General features: G+C 42.6%; 2 protein-coding genes across 2 annotated transcripts; one reads left to right on the top strand and one right to left on the bottom strand.

Moving 5' to 3' along the window:
* The first annotated feature begins 445 nt into the window (after window positions 1-445).
* ATP5ME (ATP synthase membrane subunit e) lies at window positions 446-2,089 on the top strand. The gene is made up of 4 exons (XM_026049954.1): window positions 446-500; window positions 629-683; window positions 778-876; window positions 1,962-2,089. Exons 1-4 carry the CDS (start codon window positions 465-467, stop codon window positions 1,985-1,987), a joined length of 216 nt encoding a protein of 71 aa, XP_025905739.1. The 5' UTR covers window positions 446-464; the 3' UTR covers window positions 1,988-2,089.
* Window positions 2,090-4,553: 2,464 nt separating this feature from the next.
* Window positions 4,554-22,949, bottom strand: PDE6B (phosphodiesterase 6B). Its single transcript, XM_026049953.1, has 22 exons — window positions 22,370-22,949; window positions 19,830-19,982; window positions 19,415-19,504; window positions 17,704-17,844; window positions 16,679-16,753; window positions 16,525-16,589; window positions 16,184-16,250; window positions 15,976-16,023; window positions 15,661-15,810; window positions 14,523-14,666; window positions 13,619-13,684; window positions 12,796-12,942; window positions 11,471-11,578; window positions 10,966-11,075; window positions 9,898-9,985; window positions 9,328-9,428; window positions 8,261-8,368; window positions 7,377-7,440; window positions 6,536-6,610; window positions 5,458-5,541; window positions 5,169-5,325; window positions 4,554-4,612 (listed from the first exon to the last, which is right to left on the bottom strand). The coding sequence occupies exons 1-22, from the start codon at window positions 22,778-22,780 to the stop codon at window positions 4,554-4,556; spliced, it is 2,511 nt and encodes an 836-aa protein (XP_025905738.1). The 5' UTR covers window positions 22,781-22,949.
* Window positions 22,950-24,371: the final 1,422 nt, after the last annotated feature.

The raw sequence follows: 24,371 nt of genomic DNA, 5'->3' as shown, positions 1-24,371 counted from the left end.
ATATCAACATATGGATTAATGTAAGTCACATTTTCCAGATTAGTAAGCCTGAAAAAATAAGTTAGCTACACAAAGGACATTTTCTTCAAGACTGTCTATAAAAAAGGACAAAATTCTGTATTGCTGCGCAAACAGGGATATGTGGCAGAATTTTTTCTCATCTCGGGTAACTCTTGAGAAGTAATCTAGACGAGGGAATCACAGATTTTCCTTCACAGATAGTTTTTAAAACACAGAAGGGCTGAAAGAAGACATAGAAACACACGGCGACACCCCGACGCGGTAGGCCGCAATACAAGATGGCGGCGGCCCCGCCCAGCCTCTCAACGGCCGCGCGCCGCCCCGCAGTCACGTGCTCGCGCGGCGCCCAACGGCCGCGCGCGCCTGGAGGGGGCGGAGCGCTCCCGCCTTTTCCGCCGAGAGCGTCACTTCCGGGCAGCGCCGCCAGCGCCTCCGCCGCTAAGATGGTGCCGCCCGTGCAGGTCTCGCCGCTCATCAAGGTGAGGGGTGGGGAGGACGGGGGCCGCGAGGGGCCGACATTCGCCGGGGCGCGCGCGCGGCCGTTGCGCGCGGCCGTTGCGGCCGTTGCGCGCGGCCGTTGAGCGCGGCCGTGTCTCGCCGCCCGCAGTTCACCCGCTACTCGGCGCTGCTGGTGGGCATGATCTACGGCAAGAAGCGATACGGTGAGTGCGGCGCCGGGCCCGCGGCGCCAAGGTGCCCTTGGGGCGGGCCGGGGCCTGACGGCGCGGCGCGGCCCGCCTCTCCCGCCCCGCGCAGACTACCTGAAGCCCATCGCCGAGGAGGAGCGGCGCGCCGAGGCCGAGGAGAAGCGGCGGCGCGAGGAGCTCGAGCGCATCGCCAGGGAGATGGCGGAAGGTAGCGCCGGGAGCTGCCTCCTGAGGGCGGCCGCGTGTCCCGTTAGCCCTGGGGGAGAGGCCGCGGCGCTGTAGGGGTCACCTTGGTCCGCACGTGTCCCCTGTGGAGGGGGTGTGCCAGGGAGGCTGCCGGCAGTGCCCCCTCATCCCCCTCCACAGCCCACGTCCCTGCTGTTTCCCATCCACGTTTCGTGGCCCAGCTGTTCTATATTGCCCCAAAAATCCATACCCGCGTCCTTAACATGATCTTTGAGCTTCTCATGCTCTCAGAATCAATGTGCTCTCCAGTCCGGGTTAGTTTAAGTGGGTTTTTGCTTAGGAAGAGCTTCAAGGAAACTGGGTGACGGTCCCTAAGCACAGTTGTGTTGGATGAGCTGCATGTTTGATGACTGTTTTCACAGGAAAGTGACACACTGGCAGTGTTTAAAGACTATTGATGCCGACCAAAAACATGTAAAGTTAAGGGGAAAAAAAAAAAAAAAAAAGATAACACCAAATATGCCAGCTGGTAGATTGTACTGCTTCCTGGAGACAGAAATACAGATCCCATCTCTGAGATCTCAGATAAACATTTCTTGCTCTCGGGCAGTGTGAATGGGATTTTGATACGTTCATTTCAAATGAAGCAACACTTTGCAGTGCAGACTGTGTTAACAGTGTGATTCTGTCATCATGACCTTAGCATGTCCAATCTGCCCAAGTGTCGCGTTGGTCACCGGCCGCCTGGGTGGCTTTGTTACGGATGCCCAGCAAGTAAAGCGGCAGTCCAAGCTTCATTCCATGTCGCAGAGCAGTTGTTGGAGGCTGTTGCTTAAAGATGGGCAACTGGAAGCATCTGAAGTTACAGCAATTTTGGCTTATTTGAATTGCTAGTTAAGAAAGCCGTTACTAATGACTAAGGCCACAGTTCTACTTTTAGCAGTGAAGCCAAGTGCTGTTGAATTAGCAGAGGTGTGAATAGTAAAAACAGGCTGAAAAGAACAGGTAGATGTGGAGGTAGCCCAGTAATGCCTCCCTGTGTTTTGCTGGAATGTGTGCAGGAATGGCCAGTGCTTCCAAACATGTTTGCTTGTTCTTTCCTTCCAGCAAGCGAAGATTCCATATTGAAATGAACAAAAGACCGGATCACACTTTCTTTCATGGAAGTACCTGGCTAGGCTCTGAACGGATCAACTCTGCGTATTGTTCTATCAATAAAACACTTGAAACACTGACTGATTTTCTTTAAGTGAATTACACAGAAAAACAACACAATACTTGCAGAATATGGAAGAAGGTCCCAGGTCTTGGCTTGCCCAGGGCTCTGAATGGGTGTGTTCAGGGGGTTAGTTACAGTCAGCAATGGGTTATGAACTGAGTGGGCACTTTCTTTGAACCAGGGATGCCCGGTGGGTCCCTGAGGATGAGGGTGCAGGAATTGCCCCCTAAACACCTACCTCTGCAGGGCCAGGGGAACAAATGTACATTGAATTTGAAATCCAGAGTGAACGGGTAAAGCCGAGGGGGTCTCTCTTCATCCATGTGGAGCCACCCAGGTGGCCAACTGCAGGTTATACTCAGGCTGAGAGAACAGTTGAAGGGCATGCACAAGCTTTTCCTAAAATTATCAGAATTGCAAGAAAAAAAGATGGGAGACAAAATCCCATCCGTCTGCAATGAAGCCCTGCCTGTGTTGAGGGCTAACAGTGCAGGCAAGAGGCCAGGCTTGCCCCACCTCAGCTTAACCTGCTCCTACTGCAAGGGAGCAGCAAGGAAGGGCCCCGGTTGTGTCGGTGTGAGGAGAAGCAGCGACGTTTCTGCGTGGGGCTGCACAGGTGAGCGGTGTGACAAGTGGTGCTGCCTTTGCCACCAGCTGCTCCAAAAGCCACGCAGCACCACAAGACTAAGCAGCAACAGCAACCTGAACTTGAGCAGTAGCTCTGTCTCTGCCCGTGTTTTTGCCCTTCTCCAGACCTGGCTCTTCTTGGAGACCACAGTTGGAGCACGTCACAGTGAGTACAAGGGGTGGGAAATTAAATTCTCATATTTATTTCCAGACAAACATTAGAAGTCATAAACAGCTTTCTCAGCATAAGACATTTAAGTGGCTTATAGTTAGCAATCCCCTTCTTACAGCTTTGGATAAACTAGTGGCATTTTGCCTGCTGAAAAATGCCTTCTTTGGCTTGGTAATCTGGAATTGCTGCTCCAAGAAAGCCTCCTACACGGTTCATAAAGAAGCAGACACGCAGACTAAAAATAATTTGGCTCCTAGCAGCCTATCTAACCTTCATGCCAGTGGGCAGGTTTATGAAAGACAATGTGCTGCTCACACACCTGCTGCGTAGCGACAGCCGACTGTTCCACGTTGGGTACTCTGGGACCAGCAAACAGTCACCAGACACTACCGTGGCTCTAGCTTTGCTCTTACTTACAGTACTTCTGTAACGCAGGACAAGTTACTGGAGGGTAAAAGCACTGAAGGTAGCAGAAGTAACAAAAGATGATTAATATCCCCTCGAGAAAACAGAACTCTTGTTACATGGCTTATATACTAAAACATTTACACGGTGTATATATATATAACAAATCCTAAAAAAAAAAAAAAGCAAAGAGAAAGAGCAGAAATGCTTTTCTACCACTGTCAAAGTGTAAATGATTGTTCTAACACGGTTGCATGAATCAACATGAAGAATACTTCATATCTGAAATAAGGAGCACAAGTCTTGCAAAGTTTGAAGTGGAATGGAGAAAAACAGACATCTCAAAAACAGGAGGAAGAAAGGAAAGACTGTACTGTTCACAAGAGAACTGCATTAAAACATATTGGCATAACAATGTCAAACTGAATGAAATGAGGAGGTGCTGCAGTTCAGATTGCTTGGGTGACTGTAAGAGGAACTGCTGTGAGGGATGGTAACACCATCCTTTAGGATCACACTCACGCCACAGCTGCCACTGTTAGTGCACAATATGGATCCCCACAAGAAGAAGGTAGCTACTGAGTCCTGAGGGAAGAGTAGCAAGCTTTATAGCAGCAAACTATTCCAATTCTTGAAGTTATTGCAAAACTAATATTGCCATGACTCTTCTTTTTCTTTTGGATATTTAGGGAAACTAAGCTTTTTAGACCAGGTCAAAGGTCAGTTTCCTATGGTGAGTTTTCACACTTTATCCCACAGATTACTTTTTTCGTATCCTTCTGAGAGATAAAGAGTTATGAGAAATTCAGCTCTTCAATTTTCCTACCCTGCAAGCTGTCACAGGCCGTCAATCACATGAGGCTGAGCAGGACATCAATTCAGCTGGCCCCATTAGCACTGGGATAAGAAGTGCTTCAGGGCAAGAGAAATACTTCTTCCACAGTCATGCAACCTGATTTATTGGGCCAAACGTTGCTGTGACTTGCCATATCCCCTTGTGACGTCAGGTGCACTGAATGCAGTGAGCGATGGGACAGAATTGGTCCCTCACTATCAGGAAGCGATGCAATTAAGGCAAACGAGATCTAGCCCTTCCCTGGCTGGTCATAAGCCTAATTTAACTAGCAGAACAGTCCAATTAGGAACAGATTTGTCATGGCATTGCTTTTTTTTTTTTTTTTTTTTTTTTTTTTTTTTTTTTTTTTTTTTTTTTTTTTTTTTTTTTTTTTTTTTTTTTTTTTTCATTTAAGTCTTGTATATCATGTTGAAACTGGGTCTAAAGTATACTGCAAGTTTTAGAAGCTGGAGCTGTTCCTCCGTTACAGGTTACTCCATCTGCCGTATAAGAAGAAAAAAGAAAGAATTAGAACTAGTCATAAATGTGCTAAACACTTTTCTTATTCTGTAAAGTATTTATTTAGTACTTTTAAACAATCAAGTGATCAATGTATATCATGCCTAAAACATGTGTATTTAGAAGTGTATTTCTGGAATCTTGTCAGAATCAATCAGAATTACCAAAGTACACCTAATTTGGGCTAGAAACGGGATGAACAGTCATTCTTCAAAATCCTCCTGCAGATCCCAGGTAGAGCTCATACTCTCACTACTTTTTCAGCTGCACACAGGCATTCAGCAGGCAGACTTTTTATCAGGCTATCGCAGTTTCAGATTTGAAAACAAAGTGCTTAATGGAGGGATTTCTTTAAAAAAAACCTAGCCAACTGGACAAAATCAAGGAAACTGTTCTTTGCATTCAGGACATTCTGTGACTCGTTGGACCTACCTAATGACAGGCTCTCTGCTTTTGGAAAGCTTCCTACAGATCCAGCAGGATATTGGCTAATTACATTTTGAGTCAGGAATGAAAATACAAGTGTTCTTTTCTGACCTTTCATTGCAGCCTTTTTCTCTTCCTCTCTTTTCTTCTCTTCCTCCAGAGCTTTCATTTTTGCATCATACTCATCAGCACGAGTCTTCCACTCATTCCTGTTGTTCAGCAGCCCATCAAGCATTGGCTGAATTTCCTCATGAAAACGTGAAAATTCCTGACCAAAACACAACCATCAGTGCGATGCTGTGCAGAGTTGGCACGTTCATCCTGATCCCACAGGATGGGCGCCTATCCCTGATTATATGAATACATATTGACCAGGATGGGTGTGCAAGGCTGTGCTTACCTTATAGACAAAGGTGCACACAAAGTCGATGAAACCCACTTGAAGCTTTGGGAGCTCAGCTGCTTTTCTTCTGTCCATCATGGGCTAGGGGGAAGACAGGAGTCCTTCATGACTTATGAGGACACTTCATTAAAAACACACACCCTTTTGCTTTCACCTCAGAACTGCCCTCATGCTCTGCCACGCTCTCCATAAGGGCTGTCGATCACAGCCCTGTTCCTCCTCTGCAGGAGGATGAAGTGGGATCACTTTAGGATAAATATGAGATGTCTCTTTCCATGCCATTGGGTGCAAGGAGTACAGAAAACATTTTCTTTCTGCCCCTCAGTAGGATATCTGAGAGAAGGGCCATGTTTTTAATTGCCAAAGGAATATTTAAGGCTTTAAAACACTCAGCTGAACATTCAGTGATGCTGTTTTAAAATCCTCTTGCTTACGGTATCACTTATGAGGCATCTGTGGGCAGAGGGGGTATACGGAAGTTTATTTAACAAGAACCCAAGCCACACAGATAAAGGCCAAGTCATAGAACAACTCTTGACTCTATCCAAAACAAACTTAAGTATTTGTAACTGCAGCAGAAAAATTAAATTTGAATGTGAATGCAAAATACAATTCTCCCCAATTCTAACTATTTCAACATTTAGTTTCTCATCTGACATGCATTAGGAGGTGTATGTGAGTTTCCTCCCACACCCTGAAAGGATCACATTTTGTGATGTGTTAAGAAATGATGATCTAAAGCACATTAATTTAACAGAAATTATTTCTGGACTCTCCAGATTTTGTTCGTAGCTTTTTCTCATTACGGGAAACTCTGTTTTCCCTTAGGTTACAGGTATCTCATTTTAGTCTTCTCCACAAGACACCATCCCAAAATCTCCAGGAGGAACCTTGCTGGCTCACGGCCAGTGCAGAGCTTGTCGAAGGGCTCCCTGTTTGAACTCCCACATTTTCAGATGGATCTGGACTGGCAGTATGGCCAGCACCTCAAGGTGGTGGTGTTTGCATTGCCCTCTGCTGAGACACAGTGAAAAGCACGGACTTGGAAACTGTCTGGCTCTCATGTGTCACTTACGATAGGTTGTTGCTGAAGCACGCTTATTTCTAAGTCTCCTTGCTCCCAGAACTCAGCTGCTACGAGCAGAGCTACCTACATGGTGGAAGAGGGGAAAAAAATATCACTGCCTTGGATCACTTCTAAATCAAACACTTCAGGTCTTTACCTACAAGCAAATCCTACTACTAGCTCCTTTATCTTCATCTTTCCACCCCACAGTATCCAGACCTTCCCCAGATCCCTGCTGGGAGTAATTGCTGCAGGTAGCAGGACCTCAAATGCCCGCTTTGCACCACAACTCCTTGGTTCGCAATTCCTCTATTAAGATAAATTCAAATCATGTCTCCTATAAGGATTTGCTTCTTGGACCGATGCTGGTCACAAGTGTAGCTGCCTATTAGAGTTTTCTCAGTTTCCCCTTTTTCATGCTGAATAGGAAGGTATGTTTATTTATTTTTGTTTATTTATTTATTTATGTTTATATAAGTTCTACTGTTTCTTACTTAGAAACTGATCAAACACATGCAGTTCCAGAAGGAACTCCTAAAGGAAAACAAGCAATTGATCAGAATGCAGGTATTGCTCTAAAACCCTTTATGCCCTATTATGGGCATAATACCTCTTCTCACTGTAACAGGGAATTTTTGGATTCTTCATCTTTCTGAGAAAACAAAAAATTTCCTACAGAATTTCCTACAGAACTCACAAATGTGATCTTAAATCTTATTTATCAGAAAGATCGTTGTTCTAATGTTCTTTTGCTAGCCTTGGCAGTAAACGAAGCTTTTAGGTAGCTTAGAAAATTACCCTGTTTTGCAGTATAAACTAGAGAAACCTAACAGTATATCAAGCACCTGACCTTACTCTGGACTTCCCAGGGTTTAGTGATTGCTGACAAATCACACGCTGTCATCATCATGGCCCTAAGGAACAGGAGAGAAATTAGTTTCTATGTGAAAGTCTTCATCCCATTTCTTGCGAGCTCAGGATCTTTATGGTCCAGTCTTGTGTCATGTCTGCCCTGTCTCTGCTTGAAAAAGAAAGAAGGGGAGGTGTAACAGCCCTGTGCCAGTTGGGAACAGCCATCAGGAGCTGCTCTCTTGAGCAAACCTCATTTATGTCAGGGAACTGGCACTGGTCACTGCTGTGCTGGACTTCTCATCTTCAGGGGAAACCCCAGGCACAGAGTTCTTCAGTGCCTTGCACCAGCAGTGTGAGGCATCTTGGATGACATCCATTGGGGTAATGCTACAGCTTTGTGTCATAAAATGGGGTGCCATCAGGAGGAGCAACTGGTGGGCCGGGCTCTCCTCGCTCTGCCATTGCAGACTGCTCCAGTTTGTGGCCTGTGGGATGACTCGGTCATTTGGGACAGGTCTTGTCCCCCACTGGGAATAGAGCAGTGGAAGGGATACCCTGAGACCAGCCACTTATCTGGCAAGAGCTGTTTCAGGTTTCTTCCCTACAGCCTGTTCCTAGGCTTCTCCAGAAGATCTGGAGATGGCAGTTTGACACATGTTGATTGCAAACTGAGGTCAGTTCAAGGATGCCCAAAGTGCACAAAGTCAGAGCATATTTTTCCCCTCAGTATAGTGGGGTATATTATCCATGGATCATTACTGCTGAAAAATAAAAATACTGAACATACTAATGGCTTTAGTTATATATTGGGAGTGCTCACCAGTTAATCTAGGTAGAAAAGCACTACTGCCTCATGAATCTTTCCAGAACTGGTTTACTCACATGACAACTTCTTTCTTGGTTGTCTCCAGAGACAGATATTCAGTCCAGGCAGTTGAGCTGTCATATGTCTTAGACTCATCAACAATCTTTTGAAACATTGTTCTTTTTCTTTGAGAGAGAGAGAGGGGAGAAGAAAGTTCAAAAATGGGAAAATTGATTTTTTTTTTTAAATAGATGTTGATTGTAGACTGATAACCCTTCCTGCAATTCTAGCAGTTGCAGCTAGTCTGCAGGTGTAGAACAGCAACTTCAGTAGTTGCTGTTCTGACCTTAGTTTCTCAAGAAAGGTCAGAACAAAGTACATTTATCATCACTTCCTTGTTTTAAGTAAGGAAAACTACTGTAAATTACTTAATCTTGTTAATTAAAAAGTAAGTATAGTGAGGTGAGACTTGAGCAGTTACCTTGGTAACATTTATCTAATGATGGAAGCTAAATGAGAAATGTTTCTGCGTTTGCTAACAGCACCACCAGGCATACAAATACAAAGCAAACTGAAAAAAAATACCACCAGGCATACCTGTATACAAAGCAAACTGCAAAAAAAGAAACCTGGAGCTCGCTCTAGTACTGCAGTATTTTTAACTCTACCTGTTTTTACATACTCAAGCAGACTTTGTTACTATTATATGCCTAAAAATATGCAGTGAGTGCTGGGGAGGTGGTGAGGAGATGGCCTAAATGGAGACCTGTTCTTGGGGGTTCTTTGGGGTGTGCTGCTCCCACAGACAGGTTAATGAAGCCCTGGCCAGGTAACTGGTATTACAATAGAGTATTTTCAATGTTAAATGACTGAATTAAAAAAAAAAGACCTTTCTGCCAAGGAGTCATACTGCACTGCCTTGTTTGGAATCTAAGAGCTGAAAAGTCACAGAAATGTTTAGCAAAAGTTACATTTTTTTTGGAGTGACACGAACTTTTCAATCTGAAATGAGTACTGCCTTCTGGAGGCAGTATCTGTGGAAAGTGTCCCTACACAAAGAGTAAAAGCAGCAGTTTTTATATCTGCAGAGCAATGGCTGCTTTCTGTCCTGTATCAGCAATGCAGATGTGTGTGACAGACTTACTTGAAGTACAGAGCCAAATCTGTTGCTATAATGGCGATTTCCATCAGGTGAATCACGTGCTCGTGTTGCCTCCGGTTGAGGTTCTGACATATATTCAGTGACTGAAAAGTGAACAGAAGAAGCTGTAAAAATCTGAGTGCCGCTTTGCCAGGAGCTGCTGGGTTTCTTCCCATTTCAAAAGTGTCTTTATTAAACTCAGCATGCCCCCCAAATGCCCTCAACTCCATCTCAAGGGAAGATGTTATAATTGCCACGGGCTTTATCAGAGAGGCTGATACGTATCATGAACCTCTTTTTAACAGCCTCTATTTAAGATAGTCATGGGGGCCAGTCGTATATGGCTCCAGAAAAAAATCATGTGTTTGGAAAGCTGATGAGCTTCTTCTCATGCTCTCTTCCTTGGTGAGCAAAAGGTACTTCAGTGAGTGGAGCTGGATGGACAGACAAAGCTGCAGTATCTCAGAAATCCAAACCTCTGGGCACGGCAGTCATGGAAGTTGGCAGCACTACTCCTTGAAACTTCTCTGAAAATAAATTATTTGGGTTCCTACGTTACCATGCATTACAAACCTCTTCAGAGAGCAAGAATTTTCCAAATTCCAAGTGGTGCCTCTCTAAAATTGAAGATCCGTGAAGTTTTGCTAAAGGATTTTGAGATCTGGTTGTGTAAATGAAAAATCAAAGATGTTAGTATAGTACCTTAAAAAAAAAAGTCTCATCTGGTAATTAATTTTGTAAAACTGTTTATTCTAGTTCAGATCAAGTCATAAAACCCTTAAGAATAATGTTTTAAATAGCTAATGACTTCAGTCTAGCAAGTAAAAGACTTTCTATGATATTATTTACAACTATAACTGAACTATTTGGGCACATATTCTTCAATCTGTGAATTTCACATAAAATGCTCCTTATGACTGGGCCTTTCTTTCTCTGTACAGTTTTTAATTCCTGAATATATTGATCTATGATGATAAGAATTAAAAAAATACCCCTTGCATACTTTCCAAGCTAAATCCTCCCAACATCCAGTAGAATCCTGCACATCAACCAGCTCCACTTAAATTCAGCAGTCATTTGATGCAGCCAGCGAGAACTGGGATCAGACGTTATCTTAACCTGCAATAGAGGCTTGCCCAGTCACTGAAGTTATAAAGCTGATTTTGTAGCCAGCGGCTGCCTTTTTAAAGCAGCTCCCTCATGTCCAGGGATGCTCTGTTTCTGTAGGAGGTAAAGTGCCACTCAAGATGCCTTCTGTACATATACCTTCCTTGTCCAGGATGCTCCTTGCAGCACCCTGAGTCTCTTCTGTGATGATCAGGGTACTAAATGCTTGTACTGCCCCGTGTCTACCCTTTAACTCTAATGTTGTTTTAGTGAAATAGCTAAGGCCAGATTGCTCGGAGATAAAGAGGGCCTCAGAGTGAACCTCAAAATGACCACTTCCCCAAAATATAAGCTGAGCCCTGTGGCAAGATGAAAAGAAAAATTATTTGCAGAAGAGAGATTGTTGTCCTTTATCTATAAAACTGATCCGCAGTCCCTTAGGAAACAAACCCCCGCGTTTGGTGTGATTGCTGCCTGATCCCTCTGCGTGCAAAAACCACAGCAAATGGTCTGAGGTGGCAGGAAAGCACTTACTTCATCTGGTAAAGGTTGTTGGTTCCTCTGTGGTCAATGTCATGGCACAGGGCAGCAGTTACCATCGCAAGGGCTTCGAGGTCCGTGTAGTAGCGCTTCAGTTTGCCAGTCTGGAGGGTAAGAATTTGCAAGTTGTCCTTAGTATCTCATATAGGAAAAGGTCCTGGGCTACGACTGCTCTGTGCCAGTGATCTCCACATTGAAACAGTACAAGAGAACTGAAAACTTTTGTGAAGTTAAATACATGGAATCCTTAGATTAAAATAGGGAAGCTATGCACATGTATGCCCATAAGAATTTAAGGAAGAACTCCATCCACTGGGTAATTTTGGTCACAGTTTTGAATGTAGTATGTGGATTAAGGCAGACAGAGACCTTCAATAAGGTAGAAACTAGACTAGCGGATGCAAAACTTTATCTCACAGCAGGATCTAGAGAGAGCCTGGCTTGCAGGGCAAGCTGCAAGGCCCCCACAGACAGACCTGCACCAGCGGTGTCCCCTTACCATGAGGAGTGTGAACATGGTCTGTGCGACGTTGAAGCCGTGGCGCCAGTTGTGGTAAGTTATCTTCCGGTAACCCTTGCTCACAGAGTACACAAACCTGACCAGCACCTGCAAATTGGGGAAAAGGATGTTAGTTCACATGATGTTTTTGCTTTATTTTGTTTTACCATGTCACTGATAATCAGAAAAGGGCCTAGAACTGTGAAAGGCAAGAAAGAAGCTTGTGCTGCTTTTGTCTTGTACTCCACACTAGCTTTGGTGAAAAGGGGATGCCTTGACAATTCTGCTGTAGTAAAACATAAAGCAGTGGTAAAGTAGAATGGTTTAAAATGCACATCTCTGTTTTATTTTATCTTAAAAAAGATCACAAAATCACAAAGGTGCCTACTTGGGAAATGAGAAATAACAAGATCTAGAGGAAAAAGGATTTCACTGCAGTGTTTGCAAGCTTATTATATCTCTGTGCTTCACTGCATTGTCATTAGGGTGGCTTGTTCTTCCTATTTATTGTGATTTAATAATACAATTTCTTCTTTCAAGAGAGAGCTTGCTCCATAGGTGTAGAGAAATGGAATATATTATAACATCTAATTGACAGTAAGACAAGGCATTGGACAAGAAAAGGGTGTTTTTTCTTTTTTTTAACTTTTTTTCCTCTTCATTGTACTTCTCCAAATACGATTGCTTCTATAACTACAAAGGTTTCCTTTATTGGAGAGCAAACAAGTCATGGAAGGGTATGCAATTTTCACAATTTTCAATTTTTAGCTCTTGACTGCTAGAGTGGCAACAAAGAATGTTACCTTTTTTTTTTTTTTTTTTTTCATCTGGAGTGTGAAAATCAGTAATTTATTATTCCAGAACAGATTGTTTGAAAGCCTTTTTTATAGTCACTCATGCTATAAAATGAAGCACAGAAGTAATTCCCATTTCATGCCTTTGGCTTCCTTTTGCCTTTCTATGGAGAAGGATACCTGGCCCCAAGCTCTTCATGCAATTGCCTGCAGATCCCACTAGATGGGATCACAGCTGCCAAAAAGTTTCCTGCATCCCACAAAGGCATGAACTTGGTTGAAGACCTTGAGCTTATGAATCACAGGCACTACATATGCACTACATATGGAAACGAAGCTGCTGCACCGTTTCTGTTGAAGGTATGAGAGCGAGAGGCAGCAAAGCCATCCTTTGTGCTCCCCAGCACCGCATAGAGGAGAACAGACCAGCTGCAACCTCCCAAATACAGGCAGCAACCAAGGCCTCTCAGGGTTCCCTGCACTCAGGGCTCTCCTGTTAAGTGCGTGTCCCAGGGCTCTGCCCATTCCTACCTCCTGTGGGATCTGGAACTTTTTCACCACGCCGAGTTCGTAGTACATCTGGATGCCGCACTTGACCAATTCCAGCTCAGTGCAGTCAAAATCGGAGAACCTGAACTCGTAGATTTCAAATTTGGTGGGGCCTGGCAGTTCTTCTTTCTGCAAAAGGGGTGGAAGAGGTTGTGCTATTTATGCCACCCAGAAACATCTGGGGCAGCTTTTGCTGAACAAAAATGAATCAGTCTGAAGTTGCTAAAGGGAAGCCTTCCCTTTAGCATATGACACATAAATAGACTGAAATGCATTTTTTTATTTTTCCAATGGAGGAAGAAGAAGCGTGTCTTTTGCAAAAGAAATTGCTTGCTTTTTCATATGCAGTTTTTTTTCTTAAATGATGTATTTTGATATATATATATATGTATTTATTTAAATATATATTATTTTTATATATTATTGATCTATATTTTTGATATGTGTATTTTATATATGTTTTGATATATGCTTATATATTATGAAAAAGAGTCTAATATTTGAGCATAGAGGTACTGAAATCATATATCATAAAGCCAGACAAGACAAGCCTTACAGCCCCCCTTATTTGTTTCAGAAGATAAAACACATGCCAAGTCCAGGGGGCTGATCCCTCTTCCCAGGTGCGTGGGAAGGCATTCCCTGATAACTACCTACCTACATGGTGGAGGAGAAGCGGCCTTTGCCCTTGATATTCACACGTTCTAAGGTGCCCAGTTGATGTGCACCAACATATCTTCCTTGTCTCTACCCAGGATATGTTGCTCTCCTACGGTTATCAGTTCCAGCAGTGCATTGCTCTTACCAGTATGCTTGCAAGCTCATCTTCCTCGCACTCATTTGGTTCCTTCCCCAGCTTTTCTCTTGTTGGCTGCAAAGAGCATGGACATGTTAAACTGATTATCAAATTCCCACATGATTTCACAATGTGCAGCTTTGGGGCATCCCAGGATGAACATATCTGAGGAAGTTCCCATATTCAAAATGCGACTTTTTCTTCCAGATCTTTCCTCTATTTCAAATCTTTCAACTAGTTCTACCCAGTGAAAGTGTTCTCCCTCAGGATGGTTTAGCAGGTGGCCATATTTGATATGTCTCATTGATTTTTTTTTCCCATTCCATTCGGGAAAACTCCCCCAGACACAGCATTCCAGCAGGGTCTCCAACACCACATCCTCTGTTTAGGGAGGTTTTGGAATGTGATCTCACCTCCAGCGTGGGTTTTGCTATGCAAAATAGAAGGGACACAGAGCAGCGTGCCAAGGTTGGGGGGAGACAACAACAGCCATAGAACTCATTCTGCCATCATGAAGTGGCAGTGAAGAGTAATTGCCCCCAAGGAAGAGTCTGCACATGGAAGAGTCCTAGAGATGGCTGCATTTCTAAAGTCAGATACACATAAGGTGGATGCAGACAGTAAAAGTAATGAGGGGAGGAAAGAGGAATCCTGTCAGTAAGGCCCTGAGTGGTGGGATTTGTTCCTGCTAGGCACCTGTCTGAGCCTGAGCAGCTCTAGGGTGAAGCAAAGCCTCAAGATGCGGCACCAAGAGAGGGCAGGGGAGAATAAGGTCCCTCCTGAGACAATGCAAAGGTCCAAATGGGACATGAGCATTTTGCTGGGATGATAAGCACTATGTGCTCAGAAACAGTGCTGACCAGTCCATCTTCAGCACACTGGTGGGTCTATGCTACACAGTGTGAGAGATTACCAGAATTTCCTGGATTTCATCTCTGTCACATTTCACGTGGTAGAGCACCATATCCTGAGCAATGTCCTTCCTGTTCTCCAGCTTGTTCATCTTATCATAGGTATCAGTGTTGAGTACGGACCAGCCCAGAAACTGTGTCAAGGACTATTAAAGGAAACAAGAAGAAAGTAGTGAAATAACTAACCATCTATTTCCTAAAGACACAGAAATATAACACTACATAATACATTTTTAGTGAAATGAAAGCTTTACTCTGATTCCAACTCTAGTAATTCCAAGTCAACTCTAGTTGATTCCAACTCTAGTAATGCAGTCATGTGTGTATTCCCACCAGCTTCTCAGCTGCTGGATCTGCATAGGGTTCAAAGGTATCTGTACTGTGAAGGTTCAGGGACCTTCAGGAAGCTATTTTGGTGTTTTTATCAGTGTTTGGTGTAATACCCAATGCCTGTGGAAAGACTGGTGTCAGAACTGTGGCAGTTGGTCAAGAACGCTACATATCTCTCATGGAGAGCAAGATGGTCTGGTCACATTTCACATATAGTTACTGACACTTTTGTTTTTCCTCATGGCTTGCTTGTCCTTTGCTGCTCAGTGGCCAATTTAAACTTTATGTGCTAACAAAAATTTATTTCTGGAAATGCTCAGGTTGATAAGAGATGCCAAGAGCCGGATGTCTGTATTGGATTGGAACTAGCATAGAAGAGTAACTAAAAGCTGCAGAGCTTTAGTTATATCTGTTTCTGGTAGATCCAATAACATTTATCTTAGCTGCGCATAGTAGTTTACCGTAGTTTCTTGACTGAACTGTCCACATTGAGTCAGTTGTAAAATATCTATATGTTAGTCAAAGCAGTCATATTACTACCTCATAGCTGCTAATGGTTAGGTGTTTGAGTGAAAATTGCTGAAACTAAAAGATGTGAGCACAGCTGAGTTCTCAAAGCTGAAAGAACCAACAATTTCACTTAGTGCTTTTCAAGCTACTGCATAATACCTATCTAGGCAAAAATAAAAAAAAAGAAAAGAAACATAGCTAGCTAGAGAATGCTAAACTATGTTTTGCAGATGTACAATGAGAAAAAAATGACCTCTATCAACATCAAGAACTGACCCCAGCCCCAGCAAGGAACTATACCTCCATTAGAGTTTCATCTTGTTCATCAAAAGGTTTCCCATCTTTTCTGTTATAAAATGTAACAACACCGACGATTTCTTCCTTTTTGTTGACTATGGGCATGGAAAGAACATTTTTGACAGTCCATCCTGATTCATCTAGAGGACCTTCCTTGAAGCAACAGCAAGCAGAAAGACACCATACACTTAATATGTTTTCTAAATGCATCAGCATTGTTTTGTCTCATCACTACAAGCCTGTAGCTAACGCTGTCTCTAAACTACATTTCTGAAAGCAAAGAAAAATCCTTGAGGGCCCCTCAAGTTTTTACAGTACCTGAAAGTTAAACATCTCATCTGCAGCAGCATTCATAATATTGCAGATCTAGAGGATCACAAACACATTACTTTTTACAAGGTGAGCACTGAGAAGTTTAAATAGCAAAATAAAAAACTGAAATGATGAAAAATAGCATCAGCATAGCTTTTGTTTTTCCAGAACTCCTTTATGAAGGGGTTTCATGAAGCCTAAGTTAAGTACTTACAAATCCACTTTCAGCCACGTATGTTGGGAGTCCGGTAACAAGGGCCCAATGATCTGGGGTAGGATTTCTAAATGAAAGCAAAATATATAAGGGAAATTAAGGATGTACGAAAACAAAAAGTGAAGCAGTCTGACTTAAAAGGCAGGAGGATCCTACTGCACTAGCAATGATCTTTGTCCTACAGGAACTTTCATCCAAACCATCAACATATATTCTGTTTTTCTTATTCACTCTTCTTTGTAATTTTCTTTATGAATGTCTTCAAATAATGAACAACTTTTATGTACACTCTGCAAAAGTATGTACTATGCAGAAACAATTGCAGCAGCCTGGGTACTTACGGGATAACTTTAATATCTTCTTTTCCATGCAATATATAATCAATCACCTTGTAAAAGACTATCTCCTACAAATAAAAGGAGAGTGTCACTAAAATCAGTGGAGAGAGAACCCCGCTAGATAGGGGGGAGTTTAAGAAATCTACTTGTTACTTACTCTGCCATCAGGAGTGCGAGGCCCTGAGTAGGGGGGAACTTCTCCCAACAAGACTGGCCAGAGATCAAAAAATTCCTGTTTTTAAAATGAAAGAAGTAATTTTAGCAGGGAAAACTGCATTGTGTCTCAAATCTCGAAGTAATGTCTATTTCTACCATGCTGTATTTTATACTCTATACACACGGCACTAAACAATATGTTAGATTATTTATATTAAGTGTAAGGTGCATTATTAAGCTGGAAGTGACCATACGTTTCTTTATCCATAGAATTTCTGTTTTATTTAGTGAGGAGTACTGGCTGTAATCACATTAACAAGCATCTATTTCAATATCTTGTGTGATTCGCTTTTTCCAGAGCATTGCTAGAGGATCTGCTAATAGAGATGATCTTTTAATACCCTTCAAAAGACAGGGCTGCAGGGTTTCTGGGGGATGCAGTGGAGATTAAAAACAATGTTAATCACAGCCCAGCTTGACCATGGAATGAAGCAGAGCTCCTATGGCAAGGATGCATGTGAAGAGGGTGTCCAAATCAAGTCACAGAAGTAACTTACTTTCTGTCAGTTTGCTCCTTCATGCAACACACTGAGTTAGTTACCTAAAAATCGGGATAATGTGCATATGAATGAGTACTTGAGGAAGGTGGCTGCTTTGCTGCGAGGAGTTTTACAGACCTCTCAGTATAATTGTGCCATCTGCAAGCTTTTATCTGGGTTTGCACTCCATGCTGTGACCCAAATCGCTGTTTAATGGTCAGATTCATCTGCTCCTCCTCCATTTTCCCAACCCCTGGCTTCATAGACAGTGCCATTTGGAGATATTTACTTTCCTCTCCCCCTCTTTTCTTCATTGCCAGGTTCTTTGTTTTGTACAGAAAAAGAAAAAAACATCCTTAACAGAGGCAGGAATAATAACTCAAAATCTATTTGTTCCTTGGCTGCCCAAACGAAAACTCGAGAAGCTGACCTCAATAGTAAGCAGACCTACGTGCTATGTTAGTACAGCATGCCCCCAAATGCTTACCTTCTGCTTGGTCATGTCCAGAAGACCTACTGAGTACCTGTCACAGTTCAGATAAGCTCTCACTGTATAAAAAGCCTTGTGGAACTGCCTCTCTATATCCGTCAGTTCCTCAAAAACCTTGTTAGCAGACCACAACAGAACCTGCAAGATGGGAAAGTAACATGAACACTGCTTCTCCATGGAAGATGTACTTCACAAGTAGATTGGAATAACAAAGAATTGTTCTTTCCTACTGTAGTTCCTGAAAAGTGCAAAAGGATTCTACATTGCAGAACCTCAACACATGGCTTATTCATGCTTATTCAAGGAAATACTCTGAGGGAGAGAGTTACATCATCTGCAAGTGCTATGTAAAAATGTGGCCTTACAAATAAAGCACAAGACGTCTTAATCCCCAAAAGAGAGATTGCCCCATCCACGTTTTATATGCGTATGTAAAACATTGCATTCAGAAGCAGTTAGCGCTAGCAGTGTTAGAAGTACTGGAGTTGACCTTGGAAATGTCTGAATTGTTACTTCCCTCAAAGTCTCATGCAGGCATCAGACTTACAAACTTAGAGTGAAAAATGAACAACGGTTGACTTTCACAGTTCTGTACCATGTGTAAATAAGGCCAGAAGGCAGAAGTTCAACAAGAATGACACATTCATGGAATGATGTAAAGAAATTGGGCAAATGCTCGAAAAGGACTCTCAGAGCTTATAAGCACAAGCAAACTCAGTTGCCATTGCACAAGTCATATTACTTACATGATCTCTCAGGTTTTGCAGTTGACTTTGTAACATTAAAATTCCAGTTCATCTTAGATAATAGACATAATGTTCTCACTCCATATTTAAATACTTTTAAATCTAACACAATGAACTTCATTAACTCCCAAACAGACCTTCAGATCTATATGGACAGATCTCTGCCACTCAATTTACTGGTAGAGCTGACTGTTTTTGCTTTTTTGTTTTGCCTTCCTTTCTGTGGGACTTGCTAACACAGCAGCAATATATGAATTAGGACTCCAGGGACTGGTCACAGATCAGAACATCCTGCAGGAGCCATTAGACCCTCCACTCAATTAACCATACATCCCAGTTATGGTTGCTCAAATGAAGAGTTTAAGATAACCAGGAAGTGCTGGTCTAAAAAGCTTTAAGTAAATTTAGGATCTGCATTTATTTTCCCAAAATATTTATCCCCAGGTGAAACTTCACTGGAGACAAGAGCACAGCTACCATGAAGCACATATAATGACAACGATTTGTCTGATGCAGCAAGTGATTGTATAGATTCCCATTCACTCAAGTGAATTTAAGAGACCTTTTCTAAGCCAAATAAAGAGCACAACAGAGTTCCTCAAAATCAAAATAACCTAGTGCCCTCCAAACATTCATTTCATTCATTTTACTAAAGCAGATAGACATTGGAACTATATTGGATTATTGGCACTAACAAGCAATTCTACACCTCTTTTTTTTTTTTTTTTTTTTTAAATGATCAGAAGGCAAAAATATACCGAATTCTTAATTTAGGGGAGAAGATCCCTTAGTGCTATGGATGCTCTTCATCCAACTCTGGATGAAGGGTTTAAATAACCCAGGAATGTTTCATAGTCTGAGTTCAACTAAACGCCTGGATTTCAGTCTAGATGAGGTTGATGCCATTGCCCCAACTCTTGCAAATTTGCACACAGGAGCACCCAGTTTGCACTTAGCCTTACCTGGCCTCTCCTGGTCTCACAATTGTGAAGATAACTCAAGTGATAAATTTTCAAGTTTAAGGAAGCAAAATTCAGGTACTTCAGGAAAAGCTGAAAAAGCAAACAATGAGTTTGAGTCAAGTGCAGTAGCAGCCTCCTGTACACTGAATTTTATAACATCACTTTAGCAATATCATGGTAGATCCCTTGGATGAAGAGTTTGCTTTGTGCTGGTTTAAGGTGAGGTTTATCCCACTGTCACATAGATTTCTGCAATGAGCACCCTCATTACAAGCCTCTTCTGCTGCAGTTAATCACCCTGCAGGGAAATTAGTACCAATGGAGCCTCCCCAATGCAAACATGCCTAGTGTAGAGTCTGTGCTATATGGCGAAAGGGACAACTGCATGATAGAAACAGAACTACTGACCACTTACTGTTTCATCAGAGCTGGTGAAGAACGGGCCGTTCAGCTTATTGATAGCCAAAATGACAGCAACTAAATCTTTGCCGTTCAAGATGGGTGTTGCAAGGATGCTTTTCGTGGTGTAGTCGGTGAGCTCATCAACAAATGGACTGAACTGGGCACACTGTTCAAACAAGAAATTCCAAATAAAGGACTGTCCACAATAGCTGTGGTCTTAAAACTCAGACTGAGACCTTTCAGCACAAGCACTCAAGCTGCCTAAAGAAAATTTTGCTTAGAAAGTGACTGGAGAAGAGAGGGAATTAATAGAAAAATAGACAAATTAGAGGGGATCAATGTAGTACCAGGAGATTTGGCTGTGATTTCTTATGACTGCAACACATGGGACCTTTCTCAGTTTTTGGAAAGACCCTGCAAGTTACAAGCTTTAATATGCTAAGCACTGTCAGAATGATTCATCTCTCCAGTTATCATTTCCAGAATTTCTGAGCACTGGATCAGGATCATTGTCCATTGTACCTCCCATATCCCTTTATCCACGTTCAAGTCATCACTCTGAAGTGGGTGCAATCAGTTACCACGATGTATTCCATGACCACAGTTTATAGCATTTTAGTATAACCACGGTGCTCTTCCTTTACTCTAAGCCTCTCATGCTTCTTTCCAAACACTGCTGACTGTCTGCAGCCTCCATGGAGTTGTCTATTCCTCAGTTCTCTCAAAATCTCTTGTCCTGAGGATTCCTTCACAGGTTGGTATGAGCAGAATGAACCTCATCCTACAGGAGCAGTGCTGGAGAGTTTTCCCCCCTTCACCTTCATGCTGAGAGGAGCAATGCCCTTTCTCTCAGAGTTCTGATGAAAGCACTGACCTCAGAGACATCAGAAACTCGCCTTTTGTTGCTGCTTGTGGCTCTTCTTAGGGAGTAGGGAGAGAAAAATTTCGCCAGCATTGCCAAAATGTTGGCAGCCTTGTTGGCTGCAACAGGTCTTTGGGACTTCCGTCATAGACTGGCTATTCCCAAGAGATTCCATTATTCAGGCATTGTGGGGCTGGCAACTGCCTCTCCCAGTCGCTGCTAGTGACCCACATGCTTGCACCCCTACAGCAGGAAGGTCAAGGTTGCAATGTACAGGTAGGGTTTGTACAGCTCAGGCAGTGCTGCTCATGGGGAATCGCCACCCAAACCACCAGAAAGACTGTTTTTTAACTAGTAGAAATGTTATCATCCCACCACAATGAGGAAAACAAGGCAGGAAAGGGATAACAGGAGGAGGGGGACATCCCAATTACCTCACCTCGGCAGGCCCTTCTTGACACCCTCCCCTCAACCCACCACAAATGGAGATGGTCTTGCTGCTCCCATAACTTTTCCCTGCTCAGACAAAAAACTTCTCAGGTGCCATTCCTTCTATTTGGAGTAGGAAATATGGAACCCTGTCCAAGGACATATGAATAATAACTCTCTAAGGCACCTTCTCTTTATACCTTTGCCCTTCTCTGATCTTTCCTTCTAGCTGGGGAAAAGCAGTTGAAAACAGTAGCAAAATCTAAAAGCACTGGAGCTGGGGCTGCAGCATCAGGGTAACATGCTCTGACATTCTTAAGCATTTTGAGCAAGGTATTTGAAGAAAAAGGTTTAAATTTTCTAAACTTTTTTTCTGAGGCATTTTTTTTTCAAAAACACTATTGCAAATTCAAACCAAAGTCATAGTATGTTCCCTGTAAGATAAGGAAGATTTGCTGAAGCATTTGGATATGCTGATGCTGAGCATGTAATGAATGGATAAACAGATGGTCTCTTTGTAGCGAGCAAACAATAGGTTGAGTAATCCCAAATACCATATTGGGGTCACATGGATTTTAGTTTTATAACTATGATTAGAACAAGCGGATTGTGATTGCTGCCATTCAGATTTATATGATTCAAGCTGGGAGTGTAAGGGCTAAAACAGACTCACAAAGGCATAAGAGTATAGTATTAGAACTCCTTGGATCCCTCCTGTGTTACAGTTGCAGTGTTAGCTCAAAGGGACTTTTTGGCCAAGCTTTGTCTCTTGCTGCTTCTGAAGAAGATCACCACATACAGGTTGCAGTCACCCCACCTGCTCTATGGTCCTCTTCTCTACAGTTAATAAAAGTTCCTCTAAGCTCCTTGGCCCAGGTTGCATCAGACAGCAACCATGTTCAATTGGGATTGGACTCTAGACTCTTTCTGGCTTTCTCTCTGTTAGTTTCTCATGGAATATAAAGGTGTGTGGAAATTTTTTTGTGCATCCAGTGCAAATCTGACTGCAGCAAGTACCTGCCATACTGGAGAAGAATTTAGCATTAACACCCGTTGTAATTCAGTTCATTTAGCTTCATCTCACTCTCTCAATGAGAGCTGGAAACAGCTCATTGTCTAGTGGTGTGCTAGGTTCCCGTCAAAGAGCTGTCACTTGCAAGATACTGGAACAAGCACCAAGATGCCTGATGTTCTCCTGACCCTCTCTGTATGAATAAGCCTGAGAGCCTTTCCTCTACCAAGCAGATAAAAGACAAACATACCTCACTGACATCCTTGATGTTCATGGTTTTCTTGGTTTGAGCAACATAGCCCACAATGCCGATGTCCAGCGGATAGACAATCTCACAGTCAGGGGAGACGAGGCATTCCTCAAGGGTGCTTCCCTCCTGGATGTTGAAAAGCCTTGTGGCCAGTTCAGGGGTGCCGTTTCTCTGCCTGTACATGAAAAGGCTGCAGCGGTCAGCGTGAATAAGAGACCGGATTCTTCTCAGGGTCTTGAAAACAACTTTCTCCATGTTGATGCTTTCTTGCATATCTTGGATCAGCTCAAAAAGGATGTCGCTTTCATCGCCATCCCAGGACTCTGTTTTCACCTTCTTTTCAAAATACTGCTTTGCAAAAGCAGGGTTGCCGTCAAGAAACTTCTCCACATCGTCTTCACTGATGCTCATTGTGAATGTCTTAACTCCTGGGTTTTGTGGTAGGTAGTCGTCCAAGAAGGTTGCCTATGCAAGCAGCTTCCTTACTTATTTCTGGTGTAATTCCTAAATTTTCATAGTAGAAGATGTTGCTTCCAGAAACACCAGGGATGAGATAATACTGCAAAGAGAGATTGTCATCAGCAAGGGATTCCTTTATAGTGCTGAATATAGTCTGTGGGAGGATAGATCTTCTCAACCAAACAGATTAGATGACCTCTACGAAAGCTTTGAGTCAACTTTTCCTTCTTAATCTAAATACAAACAAAACCAAGTATTCACAATATCCTAAGCAACTCCCCTCTCTCCTGATAAACAGAATACTTACTAAAACAATGATTTTGAGGCAGCAGGAACAGGGAAGAACTGCACCTTCTAACATTGAAATAAGCTCTTTAAAATCTAATTAAATATATACTGCTTGGATCTAATCCTTGGCTAACAAGGTGAGCATCTTGTTATTTCTGCTCTCCCTGTTCATCTAAGAAACAGCCCTCACTGAGTGTTTGCTGTGTCAATCTTTTAGCTTAATGGAAGGATTGGCACACTGTGTCAACTGTATTGACTACCCACCCTAAATTCCTTTGTTAAAGAAGTAATTAGTGCCCTAAAAAGGATAGTAAGTACACAAACAGTTCTTTTGTTCATGCAGATTGAAGTTAACTCTGTGAGACTTTCAATACAGAAAATGAGTAGAAAATTCTATCTTGTGTTTTGTTAAAGAAGTGCAAAATATTTTGTCATTGACTAAGATGGAAGGGGCTCTCTAAATGGCCTTCCACATACTGGAATTCCTAGTCCAAGTGAGACCCAGCTGCAAATAATTCACTTCTCATGGATACTGTCAAAATCCAGTTCTCATCTGGCACAGTGATGTTGACAGGATTAATTCTATCTAGACTATTTTGTCCTCATTTGTCGTCCAGCCCCCACCACATGAGCTGTACCATCCATACTGCTGAATTCTTGTCTGAACTTGTATTTCCATAGCTTCTTCGGGTGGAAGAGACTACATGAGTTCTCCCAGACTATAAGGTGTTGTCTTGGAGGGAATGGCTTCCTACCGGTTACCTGCCCATCAAGGCAGATAGAATTGTCAATAGCTAACTAATAGCTCTTTTCCTCTTTGGTGGGCAAAACATCTACAAAGCATTCAGGATGCATTTAAGAAATGTGAAAGCCTGTTTTTATCATGGAGTTGAACCTTTGATTTTAATGATGATAGCATGCAAGAGCTGCAAAAATATCATCTATAGATTCTCCTGTATCATATTAGCAGTGGCAGCAGTCTAGGATCCCAAGTGTCTGTTGGCAGAAAAATGTACTGGATTATGTGACCAACATCCAACAAAAAACAAGGGAAAAGCTAAAGGAAAAAGCTATCTAACACCAAAGAGAAAAGCTGGCTGCAATTCTGTGTTCCTCACTTCAGCAGAGATTTGTATGGTTGGGTTGGCTGTGCAAATTTTTCATTTCCTTGATCTAAATCTCCATGCACATTCTGCATCTCATATGTAGAACCGAAAGCTCATGATGACTTTTCTTGCGAGGTTTGGGCCTCTGA

This window comes from Nothoprocta perdicaria, unplaced genomic scaffold (genome assembly GCF_003342845.1).
Source record: "Nothoprocta perdicaria isolate Ctin4 unplaced genomic scaffold, notPer1 scaffold_63, whole genome shotgun sequence".
Taxonomy (NCBI): domain Eukaryota; kingdom Metazoa; phylum Chordata; class Aves; order Tinamiformes; family Tinamidae; genus Nothoprocta; species Nothoprocta perdicaria.
Note: the sequence above shows the minus strand (reverse complement) of the source record. Positions and strands in the feature narration are given on the sequence as shown.